Source organism: Nannospalax galili, unplaced genomic scaffold (genome assembly GCF_000622305.1).
Source record: "Nannospalax galili isolate Female #2095 unplaced genomic scaffold, S.galili_v1.0 scaffold1657, whole genome shotgun sequence".
Lineage (NCBI taxonomy): Eukaryota > Metazoa > Chordata > Mammalia > Rodentia > Spalacidae > Nannospalax > Nannospalax galili.
This window is the reverse complement of record NW_008339532.1, coordinates 336,043-350,392: the sequence shown is the minus strand read 5'-3', so window position 1 is coordinate 350,392 and position 14,350 is coordinate 336,043. Positions and strand designations below refer to the sequence as shown.

The 14,350-nt window shown below is 40.8% G+C and overlaps 1 protein-coding gene across 1 annotated transcript in view; it reads right to left on the bottom strand.

Moving 5' to 3' along the window:
- Positions 1 to 14,350, bottom strand: part of Rlf (rearranged L-myc fusion) — a 90,604-nt gene that overhangs the window by 51,292 nt on the left and 24,962 nt on the right. The window contains exons 2-3 of the mRNA XM_008834273.3: positions 6,854 to 7,008; positions 4,539 to 4,620 (exon numbers count right to left, since the gene is read on the bottom strand). Coding sequence (XP_008832495.1) covers positions 4,539 to 4,620; positions 6,854 to 7,008 — 237 coding nt within the window. The remainder of the gene's footprint in view (positions 1 to 4,538; positions 4,621 to 6,853; positions 7,009 to 14,350) is intronic.

The window sequence follows — 14,350 nt, the reverse complement described above, 5'->3', positions numbered from 1 at the left end:
GGGGGGGGGGGGGGGGTAATGGGAGGGTGAATGAGGCTGGGGGAGTCAAGACACCCACGATCACTTACCCCAGAGAGAGAGGCATGTGGGTCATGCAGGCCCAGGGAAGTAGAGGGAGGTGAGGGCAAGAATTTTTTTTTTTTTAATTTGGAGGAAAACAAGAGTACAATGGGATGCTTGTGGACAGGTCAGAGGACAATTTGTGGAAGTTAATTCTCTCCTTCCAACATGTGTATTCTAGAGCTTGAATTCAGGTTGCCAGACCTGGCAGGAAGTACTATTACTGGACTGAGTCATCTTATCAGCACAGGTTTCTTTTTTAGTACAAATATCCTAAGTCACATCTTGAAATTAACAATATAGAAATACTTGCACTAGATATTCACTTTCATGCCATTTAAAACAGTCACTTAATTCATGCTGCAAACACAAAAAAGAATCTCATGCAATTATCAAACAGGAAGGTCTACATGTATAATCCAAGATATATGTTCATACTAAGTTAAAAACAAGGCCAACAGAGGAAGACTGAATTTCAGTCCAGCCTGGCTAACATATATAGATGCTGTCTCAACTAACCAACACCACCACCACCAAGAAGTCCAAGTTGCAGGAAATACCCTCTGAGTAAAAAAAATCCCTATCAGGGGCTGCAGTGATGGCTCACTGGTTAAAAGCACTGGCTGCTCTTGCAAAGGACCTGTGTTCGATTCCCAGCACCCACACAGCCACTAACAACTACCTGTAACTCTAATTCCAGGGGAACTGACACACTTTTCTGGCCTTCCTGAGCACTATATAACACAGGTGCACTTACATACATGCAGGTAATACATTCATACACATAAAATAAAAATATAATGCCGGGCGTGGTGGCGCACGCCTTTAATCCCAGCACTCGGGAGGCAGAGGCAGGTGGATCTCTGTGAGTTCGAGGCCAGCCTGGTCTACATAGCGAGTTCCAGGCCAGCTGGGGCTACAGGGAGACCCTGTCTCAAAAAGACCAAAAAATAAAATAAAATAAAATAAAAATAAACAAAACATTTTTTAAAAATCCCTATTAGGGGGTTAAAGAGATGGTTCAGAAGGTAAGAGCCCTTACTACTCTTCCAGAAGACCCTGGTTCAGTTCCCAGTACCAATGTGGTAGCTAACAACCATCCACAACCCCAGTTCCAGGATATCTGATGCCCTCTTCTGATCTCTGTGGGCACAGCATGCAAAATATTCATACATATAAAATAAAATTTTATTTAAATCCCTATTAGGGCTGAGGGATATAGCCAACACAGAGTACTCATACAGCATGCATAAGAACCTATGCTTAACCCCAGTACTGAAAAACAAAAAAAAATCTACCAGAACATATATTTTAACATCCACAGGAAAACGGAAGAGCCACACAACTATTACTCTTTGGGGATGAGGACAGAGTTCAGCAGTCTGAGTATGCATCATCCTGGGTTCAATCCCCAGCAACATGCACACACAGACACACACACCAGGGATGGTAGCATGGACTATCATCAGAGCACTTGAGAAGTGAGGAAGGAGGACTGCAAGTATAACGCTAGCCTGGGATACTACCAAGACCTTATGTAAAAAAGAAAAGCCGGACGTGGTGGTGCACACCTGTAGTCCCAGCACTTGGGTGACAGAGGCAGGCGGATCTCTGTGAATTCAAGGCCAGCCTGGTCTACAAAGTGAGTTCCAGGTCAGCTGGGGCTACAGGGAGACACTGTTCAAAAAAAACAGAAAGGAGAGGGGAGGATAGGAGAGAAGAGAAGAGATCAGGCAAGGTGACAATACACCTTTAATCCCAGTACTCAGGAGGAAGAGGCAGGTGGATCTCCTGCAGAGTTCCATGCAGGGAGTCCTTCTTTTTGTTTGTTTGTCTTTTTAAGACAGGATCTCTCTGAGTCCCAGCTGGCCTGGAACTCTTGCCTGCCTCTGCCTCCCAAGTGCTGGGATTAAAGGCGTGCGCCACCACATCCGACTCAAAAAACGAATGAAGTTTGGGTGCTAGGAACTGAGCCTGTGTGCTCTGTTAAGGTAGGCAATGTTTTTAAACATTAAGCCATCTCTCTGGTTGCCCTTGTCTTTAAATTTAAAAAAAAAAAGTTCACTTTTGCTAAAAGAAACTTCAGTGACAAGTACTCACTTGTCACATAAAATGTGAAAAATTCATCTTTATATTTCAAATTTCAACAGAGGTCATGTCTCCTATTTATCTGCTATATTATTTTTTTTAATGTTACTGAGTACATATTTTAAAAAATATACCCTACATACAGGTCTGGCAACTACTAAAAATGTATACAGATGGAGGAGGAAAGGGTATTTATTTATTTTATAGGTTTTTTTTTAATATACTTTATTATTTTTATTTTTGTGTGTATGAGTGTATTGCTTGTGTGTATGTAAATGTACCCATGTTGTGCAGTGTCCAGATGTCAGTAGAGGGTGTCAGATCCCCTGGAACTGGAGTTATGTATGACTGTCAGCTGCCATGTGGGTGCTAGGAATCAGACCCAGGTCCTCTGCAAGAGCAGCCAGTGCTCTTAACCGCAGAACCATCTCTCCACACCCGGGAAAAGGTATTTATTTTAATCAGGCAAACAATCTAAGAAAATAATAAAGAAACTGATGGAAATATTCTGTCTAAAGAGGATATAAAAATATTAATAGTGCTAAAAAGAATAAGTATATTTGTCCTTCTAGAATGCCATATACCAACATGAAACCACTGAGCCTCAAAGCATAGTAACTAAAACACATGTGCTCAGTGGGACAGGGTGGTACATAACTATAATCCCAGTATTCAGGAGACTAGGGCAGGAGGATTGCCAGGAGTTTGAGGCCAGCGTGGGCTATAGATCGAGTTCAAAGCCAACCTGGGCTTCATAGTTAATTTCAACTAAACCAGAGCCATACGGTGTGATCATCTCAAAACACAAAAGAAAAAAAACCTCAAAACAACAAAAATCAACATGTTATTCAACACGCTAGACATAAAAGGTGACTCTAGTAACTATATGGATATGTGAGAAATTATTCTGTATCGCAGGGATTAACATAGATCAAAGAAAAACAATTCTCTTCTTATGGAGAAAATCATTAAAATCATTTCATTTTGGAATATGTACCCCAGAGGAAAGAAATTTCTATATACTGAATGCTTGATAATATATAAATCTTTAGGTTTGCCCCAATTAAGCAGATCAAAGCTACTATGTAATATGTGTCCTGCATGAGGCATTTAACAAAGTATTCTCAGGGTCTGAATGTGTGAATTATTTTGGGCAACTTCACTTCTTGGTCTGTCTCTCCATCTGTAAATGGAGATTCAAATAATCTACGTATTATAAAGTTTACTTGATTACAGGGCTAGAGAGATGGCTCAGCAATTAAGAGCACTAGTTGCTCTTGTAGGGGACCGAGGTTCTAGTCCCCAAACCCACATGGTAGCTAATAACTGTCTGTTAACTCCAGTTCCAGGGGATCTGATACACCTTCTAACCTCCTCAAGCACTGCACCACACAGGTGCACTCACTCAGGCAGGCAATACATGCATACACATAAAAGAAAATAAAAAATTTAAAAAAAAAAAGAGCCAGGTGTGGTGCATGCCTTTAATCACAGCACTTGGGAGGCAGGGGCAGGTAGATCTCTTTGAGTTCAAGGCCAGCCTGGTCTACATAGTGAGTTCCAGGCCAGCTGGGGCTACAGGGAGACCCTGTCTCACAAAGACCAAAAAACAAACAAAAACCTTTTTCCAATTATTTATTTTCATTTTGTGTGTATGAGTGTTTTACCTGCATGTTATGAATGTATGAGTGTATGTGTATGAGTGTTTTACTTGTATGTTAGGGTACCCTTGCATGCATTGCCCATGGGGGCCAGAAGACAGCATTGAAACTCCCACTGGAATGGGACTTACAGAGGGTTGTTAGCCACCTTCTGGGTACTGGGTACCTTCAGAGAGCCAGTGCTCTTAACTGCTGGCTGGCCATTTCTCCAGCCCCATGTATTTATGTTTTGTTTTGCCTTTGTTTGGTTGGATTTTTGACATAGAGTTTTGCTATAATAGCTCTAGCTGTCCTTCCTCAAACTCACTGTATAGATCAGACTTGCTTGAGACAGCCTCCTACACCTGCTCCTGCCTCGCAAGTACTAGGATTAGAAGCATGCACCAGCTTGGCTTTAATTTTTTGACTGCTTTATTTTTGCCTATATTTTAAAATAATTAAGACTTTTTGTTCATTTGCCTTCCTATATAGTTGGTCTTAAACACACAATCTTCCTACCTGAGCCTTCAAAGTGCTACCAGAGTCACACCAAAAACAAGCCAACAAACCAGTTTCAACACACATGCACAGGCCCATTTTCCTCATGTCATGTGAAATATATGAATATATAATTCAGCTGCTTTTGTTCTAAGTTTCAAAGCTTACTTAGCTGAGAATAAAATTAAGTAGATATCTTGGACAGCTATGCTGAGTAGTCTTTTTGTTTGTTTTTAGTTAAAATGGACTCACCTGCAGAGATTGAAGGAATGGTACCCAAACTTCACAAGGCAGTTCACTTTCAGACACTGAAAGCAGTAATTCGAAACAACTCCTACAACACAAATAATTAAGAATAGAAGGTGGTTACAGAAGTAATTAAGTAAAGTAATTAAGTAAAGCATGAAAGCAATACTGTATTTTATACTCGTTTAAACTATTTTAAATATTTTTACTCTAAAATTTCCTCTGAAGTTGTTATACTGGCTTTCAACTTTTAATAAAGGGGTGGGTGCTGGAAAGGTGGCTCAGCGGTTAAGAGCACTGGTTGCTCTTGCAGAGGACCTGGATTCAGTTCCCAGCACCCACATGGTAGCTAACAACCAGCATTGCATGACATACATGTAGGCAATATACACATATACATAAAATTTAAAAAAACATTAAAATGAGAGGAAAAAAAAGGAGACCATAAGGCTTTAAGTTTCCATTGGTGTTTAATACATTTTACAAATATATGGGCTTTTTAAAAAGGTCATATTTGGGGCCAGAGAGTCAGCTCAGTGTTAGGAGCACTTTCTGTTCCTGCAGAGGACCTGGGTTTGGTTCCCAGCACTGACATCAGACAGCTCATAACCACCTGTAACTCCAGTTGCAGGGGATCCAACTTGGTTTGGTTTCCATTGGCACCTGCTCACATGTGGTGCAATACATACAGTCAGATGCAAACATATATACATAAAATAAAAATAATGGAGTTCAGGAAACTGTGAATGTGGTTGACAAAAGTGTCAACCATCACCTACATAGGTTTATATCATTGGCTGAAGAAGCAAAATAATTGGCAAAGCTAAGCAAAAGAGATTCATCTTTCCACCCTTACCATTACCAGGCACAAGGAAGAAATAACAGAAAGGATATTTTAAAAGATGTGTAAGTGACTAGAAAGATGGCTCAGTGGTTAAGGGCTCTGGCTGTTCTTGCAGAGGTCCCAGGTTCAGTTCCCAACACCCACAGGGGGGCTAACAACTGTCCAGAACTCCAACTCCAGGGCATCTGACACCCTCTTCTGGCCTCTAAGAATACTGCACATGGAGTGGTGCACTTACATATGCAGGCAAAATACTCATACACATAAAATATAAATAGATACATGAAAAGATATATATACATAAAGTAAAAATAATTACAAAACAAAACAAAAAAACAACCCTCCCCCCTCAAACTACCAAACAAGCAATACCTCTCTAAATCTTACAGAACACTACTTTTCCCTACAGGGACTACTATGGGAACAGAAAGTAGGAGTTGGTAGGAAGAACAATGAGATTATGATGTCAAATACTTCAGCTTTGGCAAACAGAAAACAGGTCAAGCTAGACAAAAGCAAAACGAATTAAAATCATCCCACTAACTAAACAATGCAGAATCTAAACAAGGTAATGGCAGCCTAAGCCTGAATAGCTGTTGCAGGTGAACAATTATGTTAAAGGTGTAATTCTGTCTGCTATTAGGAAACCTAATATTAAAACAACAGCTAATGACTATGGACTTAGGATGGTAATCTTATACCATAAAAATATTTTGTGCTGAGAAATGTTCTTAGTTCAAATTACATAACTGAGTTGAATTTCACAGTATTTTTTTCCAAAGTATAAAGTGTTTCTCAAAGACAACCAGTTTCCAGATTTTGAGTCAATTTTAACGATTAGTTCCGATTGCCAAGTTGATTAGACTGAGATTCCCAGGAGATAGGCAGAGCCCACCTACGAGTGTATCTGTGAAGGCATTTCCAGAGAGGATTAACCAAGGGGAAGACTCTCTGAATTTGAGCAGCACCATCCAAAAGGATGGGGTGCAGAATGGAATGAAAAAAGAAAAAGAGAAAACCCATCAGGATGGGCAGAATTGTCTCTGCTTCCTGTTTCATGGTGTGAACTGCTCTCTCTGCCAGGCTCTCCCTGTCATGATGACTAAATCCTCTGAAACTAAGCCAAAATAAATGCTTCCTTCCTTAAGTTGGTTTTTTTCAGGTATTTGGTCACAGTGACAATAAAACTGACTAAAACACAATGTATACCTAACGGACAGAGGAAAAAAGTATCATACTTAGATTGCAAGCTTGAATAAAAGAGACTCTACCAACAGCTAAAGATTTTGTTTAGATGGAGCTTCACTTGGACTGTTATTTCCTAGGAATTTAATAGTGAAGACTCAGGGCAGAGGAAATATAATTGGAAGTATGACTCTACTGGTGCTTTGAAGAATAAATAAGGCCCCTGTAAGAGAAGCAAACATCACAACAACAATACTCGTATTTTAGAGTGATTTAAGTACTTAAAACTTACAGTACTAATCTGCCAAGCACTAAGAGGACATCTTCACATTCAGTAGTTAAAAATGGACGTGCGCTGGCAAAGCTTTGGATGGCAAGTTGGTAGACCTCCAGAAGATACACAATATGTTCTGATGCATTCTTGTTGCTTGCATATTGCAATAACGTCTAAAAAACAAATTAATTATTTTAAACAAATAAAAATGAAACAGGTTCTTTGTTCTCAAAGACACAGCTCCTTCCATTTTTCCTAACAGATGCATACACACTGTCTTTTCGAATTCTGGTTTGTTGAAAGGACTCTATTTTCACCAACTAATTAACTGTATTTGTTGAGTTAAAGAAAAGGCAGAACTGCTCTTCTGACATAGGAATAAATCTTAAGGGTAAAGCCAGAGAATGCCTGTAGTTGCCGGGCATGGTGGTGCATGCCTTTAAAACCAGCAGAGGTAGGTGCATCTATGTGAGTTCATGGCCAGCCAGCCTACTCCACATAGCAAGTTCCAGGCCAGCCGGGGCCTGTCTGAAAGACAAAAGAAAAGAAAAAAACAGCCTATATAGTTTCCCTATAGTTCTAGAATTATCAACTCTGAAATTTAGTATCAAATTTGATTAATACTGAAGGGGAACAGGAAAGGAGGCAAGGGCAAGGGAGGAAAGGGGAGAAAAAGAGGAGACGGGCTTATTCCCAAGCACAGGATCATTTTTTTTCTCTGCATTGGTGCGAGTCAGGCCTAGTGCTGTATGCTTCTAACCCTACACTTGGGAGGCTGAGGCAAGAAGACTGTTATGTTTGAAGCCACTTGGGCTATACAGTGAGTTCCAGGCCAATCTGAACTACAGTACGGAGACTTTAAAAAATTATTAACTTTCGCCAGGCGTGGTGGCGCACACCTTTAATCCCAGCACTCAGGAGGCAGAGACAGGCGGATCCTCTGTGAATTCGAGGCCAGCCTGGTCTACAGAGTGAGTTCCAGGCAGCTGGAGCTACAGGGAAACTCTGTCTCTAAAAGACCAAAAAAAAAAATTATATATATATATATATGTATATATATCTTTCAAGCATTAATTATTCTCAAGTTATAAAGGTTAGTTTTTCATTTTAAAAACAATTGTTTAGCCAGGCATGGTGGTACATGACTTTAATCTTTAATCCCAGGACGTGGGAGGCAGAAGCAGGTGGATCTTTGTGAGTTCAAGGCCAGCCTAGTCTACATAGCGAGTTCTAGGGCAGCTGGGGCTACAGGGAGACCCTGTCTCAAAAAGACGAAACAAAAACAAAAACAATTGTTTAAAAGGGGAGGCAAGCACCAGGTTATTCATTATAAGGAGAAATCATCACATCACACAGGCCCCCAGCCCCATACTACGACATCTGAGAAGATTATCTGGTTGATACAGTGGCTGGCAAATTACTTGTCATACCACTAGGGAATGATGGTAGGAAAGCCAATGTTCTCCCTAAACTACTGCCAAATTCTTGTCTGAGAACTCTTTCAAGGCTCAAGGAAACTGAATAAATTTCTTTCTTCAAATAACTGAGTATCCTTTTGACTCAGGCAAACAGTGAATAGCTTAGCAACCTAGGACCCTCACCTGCATCAAGCTGTATGTACACCCACTCCAAACAAATGGGATAAATCTCTCCTCCTCTGATAGCCATCAATAACTCTCTTTTCATGGTTACTTTCTATTCAAACATATTTCCAGATACATCAGAGATCAAGTGACAGGTGGCTAATCTGGCCTAGACTGCTTTGGGGTACATGAGCAGTAAGGCAAATTGGCCTCTGAGTTTAGCTTTTAGGGAGAATCCTCTATTTACCATATTATGCCTATGCATAAATTGGAGTACATATGGTTAAAATTAAATGCATAAGGTTGGAGAGATGGCTCAATGGTTAAGGGCAGTGACTGCTCTTGCAGATGACCTGGATTCGGTTCCCCAGCACCCACATCGGTTCCCAGCACCCACACGGCAACTAACTGTCCTTAACTCCAGTTACAGGGGATCCAACACCCTTTTCTGACCTCCTCAGGCATTGCACGGCACATGTGTGCTTACATACACACAGGCAAAACAGAGAACATTTAAAAATTAATAAAAATAATTAAAAATAAATAAATCAGATACATTACCAGAAGGAATAACTCAAGTCTGTCTATCAACAAAGAGCAACCCAAAGTATGAGTCCTAACAATCAGCCTGTCCTCCCCACCTACACCAAATAAGAGAAGCCCCAGCTACTAACTTGCAGCATTAGGGTACTCTCACTCTTGCTTTGCCTTTTAGTAAAGTTTTCTTACTACTTTGCAAATCAAGGTGCACCTTTATTTCAATTCCTTGACTAAGACTCCAAGAACTGAAACACCTGGTACAGGAACTAACCACCACTAACACCTTGCCTATGTTCAGCTGGTATATCTAGTTAGGTTAAGGCATGTGTCACAACCTAACTTAGGCAGGATACAACCATGTTTCCCTAGAAAACATATTCTAACTGGGTTCCTAATAAAAATGGCTTTTTGTGAGGCTAGAGAGATGGCTCAGTGGTTAAGAGTGCTGATTGCTCTTGCAGAGGACCCAGATTCGATTCCCAGTACCCACATGGTGGATAACAATTGTCCGAACTCCGGTTTCAGGGGATCCAACGCCCTCTTCTGACCCCCTCTTCCTTTTGTAAATTTACTTATCCCACAAACACCCTACTAAGTAGCATTACTGTTGCAGATGTTGCAGACAGAGCCTATGCCTACCTTTCAAGATAAATATATAGCGAGAAATCAGACACGTTAAATAATGGCATTTCAGATTAAGAAATGCTAATAAATTCTGTAGCAGCAGACATGATCTATAAGAAATGATAGATTCTTCAAATTGAAGGGGGAAGAATCCCACAGGAAAACTTGCCTCCCTTCACATAGAGGAAGAACAACAGAAATGCCAACAATGTGGGTAAATATAGATTGTTTTCCCTCTGAAGGGCTTCTGAAAACAAATGTTATCCATTTATCACCTACCTGTATCATAAAATGGCAAGGAATGAAGTAGAAAAAAAAAAAATAGTGAAACACCTAACTACTTAGGCACATGTAACTATTTCTAACACTTTTAAATATGGTGGTCTCATTCAAACTCCAGGCAGATTACCCAGAGCACTCTCTCAAGCCCTTGCAATATATGTAGAAAACCAAGCACACCACAGGAAGTACACACCTCTTCTACCTCGACCTGCCTCCTTTCAGGAGCCATCTTAAAAGAAAAAAAGAGGGCTGAAGAGTGAGCCCTGGCTGCTCTTGCAGAGGATCCAGGTTTGATTCCAAGGACCCACATGGCGGCTAATAACCACCCATAACTCCAGTTCCAAAGGATCCAATACCCTCTTTGAACCTCCACGGGTACTACATGACACAGGTGTACTTACACACATGCAGGCATAACACTCATACATATAAAATTTAAATTTAAAGAAAGAAAAGAAACCACAGGAGCCTGAGAGATGGCTCAGCTGCTCTTGCAGAGGACCCAGGTTCAGTTCCCAGCATCCACAGGGCGGCTAACAGTTGTCCCTAATTCCAAGTCCAGAGAAATCTGATGCCCCCTTCTGACCTCCAAGGGCATCACATGACACAGGTGCACTTACACATGCAGGAAATACACTCATACATGTAAAAGAAAAAGATAAAAAAAGACCACTACACCAAAATGTGCTGATTCCATATCAGAAATAACATAGCGCCCATTCCCATGCTCTGCATCTGCAGCCACTGACCTACTTCAGCCCCCAGTATCGCTCATGTGGATTGCTGCAACAGTTCCCTTCTATAGGCCAGAATACTCTCCAGTTCTGCATGTGTGTTCTAATCACAACCTACTTGTACATTAAGAATCAATACATGGGGGAAAAGATCAAAAACAGCTCTTCTAACCTGTCTAGCACTGCAGGAGTAGAGAGATTGTAAGCAACTTTTTAAAAATCATCTCCATATTCATTCTATGAAACTATCAAAAGGGAAGAATTTCAGGATGGTCACATTTATGCAAGGGATATATTCCCATTTTAGACTCACAAAGTTCAGTACTAATTTTCCCATGGAATAACTATAGTTCTAGTCACTGGGCATATCATATGGTAGGTACTTTCCTAAGGGCTTTCATATCACTATAGTCATGAATCACATGACACTGTTTTGGGCAAGAGGGGATTGCATATATGATGATGGTCCCATAGGTTGTAATGTAGAGAGACAGACACCTAGCTTCAGACTGTAGGGTTTTAGGTGGTAGAAAATGAAGAGCAAATTTAAAATAGATGATAAGCTAGGCATGGTGGCACAAATCTTTAATCCTAGCACTCAGGAGGCAGAGGTAAGTCGATCTTGTGAGTTTGAGGCCAGCCTGGTCTACATAGTGACTTCTGAGACAACCAGGATTACAGGGTGAAACCTAGTTTCAAAAAAAACAAAAAAACAAAAAAAAGAGGTGATACTGAGACAGGCAAGAAAACCCCAGTGCCACACTGGGGAAAAAGGAGACAGGGAAAAGACTGTACTGTGTGTGATCATCTGAAAGAAATGTCCTCCAGCATGTGCTCAGGCATTCAAACATGTGGCCCCCAACTGGTGGTATCATTTAGGGATGTTTAGATGTGCTGGAAAAAGCATGTCACTGGAGGCCAGTTTTGAGAGCTATTAACCAACTTCCAGTTTTCTCTCTCTGCTTTGTGTTTGCGGTTGAAAACTGGATCTCTCAGCTTCCTGTGCTGGCCTCCTGTTGCCAAGCCTCCCCCACCAATATGGACTCTTCCTCTCCAACCTTAAGCCAAAAAAATCTCTGCTGTAAGTCGCTTTTGGTTATGGTGTTTTATAACAGAAAAGTAACTAAGACAGTAGGCAGAAGACTGGTCAGGCCACTGGACTCTCTAACACAGATGCCAACAAGAACATAGGCATCACCTGGGGAAAGGATGTACAGATGGAGGATTTGGAGAATCCCAAAATGTATACCCCTGGAACAAAAGTGATCTTTACTGGAGTTAAGAAAGGAGAAAGGACAGACCTAATAGCTTATCTTATAAAGATTACCAGGAGCCAGAGTAGTGGCACACGCCTTTAATCCCAGCACTCAGGAGGCAGAGGCCAGCGGATCTCTGTGCGTTCAAAGCCAGCCTGGTCTACATAGTGAGTTCCCGGCCAGCTAGGGCTACAGAGAGACCGTGTCTCAAAAAGACCAAAAAAAAAAAAAAAAAGCTACCACTAATAGTCACTGCCTTATTACAAAACAAATGTTTCACAGCTTGTAATGTGCATCATAATTTAATTCATACACAAGAATTCAGATTATGAATGGCTAGGATTTTGCTGGACAATCCCAATTTATGTAAAACTGGCTTGCAGCTAAAAAAATAAATAATGGAGCTGAAATTTTCCTATTGCCTACTATTTTTACTATACCTTTCCATATTTAAATATACAAATGCCTAACAATGTGTTACAACTACCAAACAGTATTCAATACAGTAATGCAAGTTTGTAGCCTTAGAAGCAATAGCATACACCATACAGCATAGATACATAGTAGGTAGGCTATTTGTAACACCTAAGTACAATTTTATACAGTGATGAAATTATCTAACCAAACATTTTTCAGAATGTATCTCTGTCCTTAAGTTGACAAGGTGTTTGGTTACTAGGCCTCTGCTACCCCCCAGCCCCCATGTTTGATGCTGGAGATGAGCCCAGGGCTTCAAGCACTGTAAGCCTTGGCTAGCAGCTGGCTGCTCACACTAAAGTGGCTAATTAAAACCCTAATGCTTATATTCTGTGCTGCTACTGAACCACAGCAGACTTTCTATATCAGTTACAGCTCTTTTTTTATTTATTTTTGAGATAGGTTCTCTAGTGAGCCTCAAACTCCCTATATAGCTAGGGATGACCTTAAATTTCTGATCCTCCTGCCTCTACCTCCTAAGTGTTGGGATTACAGGCTTCTGCCAGCATGTCCAGTTCCATGAGGCACTAGTGGGGGGGGTGTCAAATTCATAATTTGTATGCATAATAGGAAAGCACTCCTAGTCCAACACTTGATTTTTTTCCTAAGTCAGAAAAATGACTACTTGTTATCCCATCTACCACCACTGACCTACATCTGTGACCCTCAGCTCGTTTTTTTATTTTTATTTTTTGATCTTTTTAAGACAGGGTCTCCCTGTACCCCAGATGGCCTGGAACTTGTTATGTAGACTAGGCTGGCCTTGAACTCACAGAGATTCCCCTTACCTCTACCTTCCAAGTGCTGGAACTAAAGGTGTGCGCCACCACACCAGGCTTCTTAGCTCATTTTTTAAATGAGCAAACAGATTATATGACTTAAATCATCCACAAAGTAAATGTTGGATGGAGAATTTGAATTAGGGTCAATCTGGCTCCAAAGCCCCTACTTAACCACTATTCTCTGTCTTTTCAGAATATACAATTCTGTGGCTGTTTAAATAAGTATGTTCTCAAATTCCGCTTTTTCTTCCTAAGCATTTGGTATCTTAGAGCAATTTGATCATTGTCATCATTTGGCCTCCTCCCTGAAGCTTATAATTTTCAACTTCCATTCTAGAGTCAGTGCTGCTGGGGACTGTTTTCCAGCAATGGTGTTGAGTGACATCTGCTACTTTAGAATGCTGGTGGTTAGACTGGGAATGTGCCTCAGTTGGCAAAGTGTCTGCTTAACATGCACAAAGTTCTGGGTTCAATCCCCAGCACCATGTGAACTGAGCATGGTGTCACTGACCTGTCATTCCAGCACCTGAATGGTGGCAGAAGGATTAGGAGTTTAAGGTCATCCTGAGGCCAGCCTTGGCTACATGAGACCCTATCTTTAAAAAACACTACAAGGGGCTGGAGGGATGACTCAGCATTTAGGAGCACTTACTGGCTGTTCTTGCAAGAGGAACAAAGTTCAGTTCCCAAGACCCACACCGAGGCTAAAAAACGTCTGTAACTCCAGTTCCAGGGGACCTGACACCCTCTTCTGACCTCCATGGGCATGCAGGCAACACACCCATACACATAAAATAAAATAAATAAAATATTTTTAAAAAACATACAAACACTGGTGGTTCATTAGGAAGCTGATAGCCTAGTTGTTTATTATAAAGCTGAATCTCCTGTGGTAAGCTTTTTAAAAATGACAAGTATGCATTATTTTAAAATTTTCATATAAAGCAAGAAATCTTGCCTTGATATAAATTTCTCAGGACATAAAATACTCAAATTTTTTGAGTAGTTTGATCACACTGTAAGGGATGAGCTTCCAGGAGGAGGCAGCATTTGAAGTAGAACCTCACCGCATCATGGGGTAAAGTTTTAAAATGCAAAGATGTAAGGAATGAGAGGACTTCAAACAGAAAGCAACCTGAAATTCCAGAGACCACACACACACACACACACACACACACACACACACACACACACACACAGGAGGGCGTGGATCAATAAACAAAGAAATAAAATACAG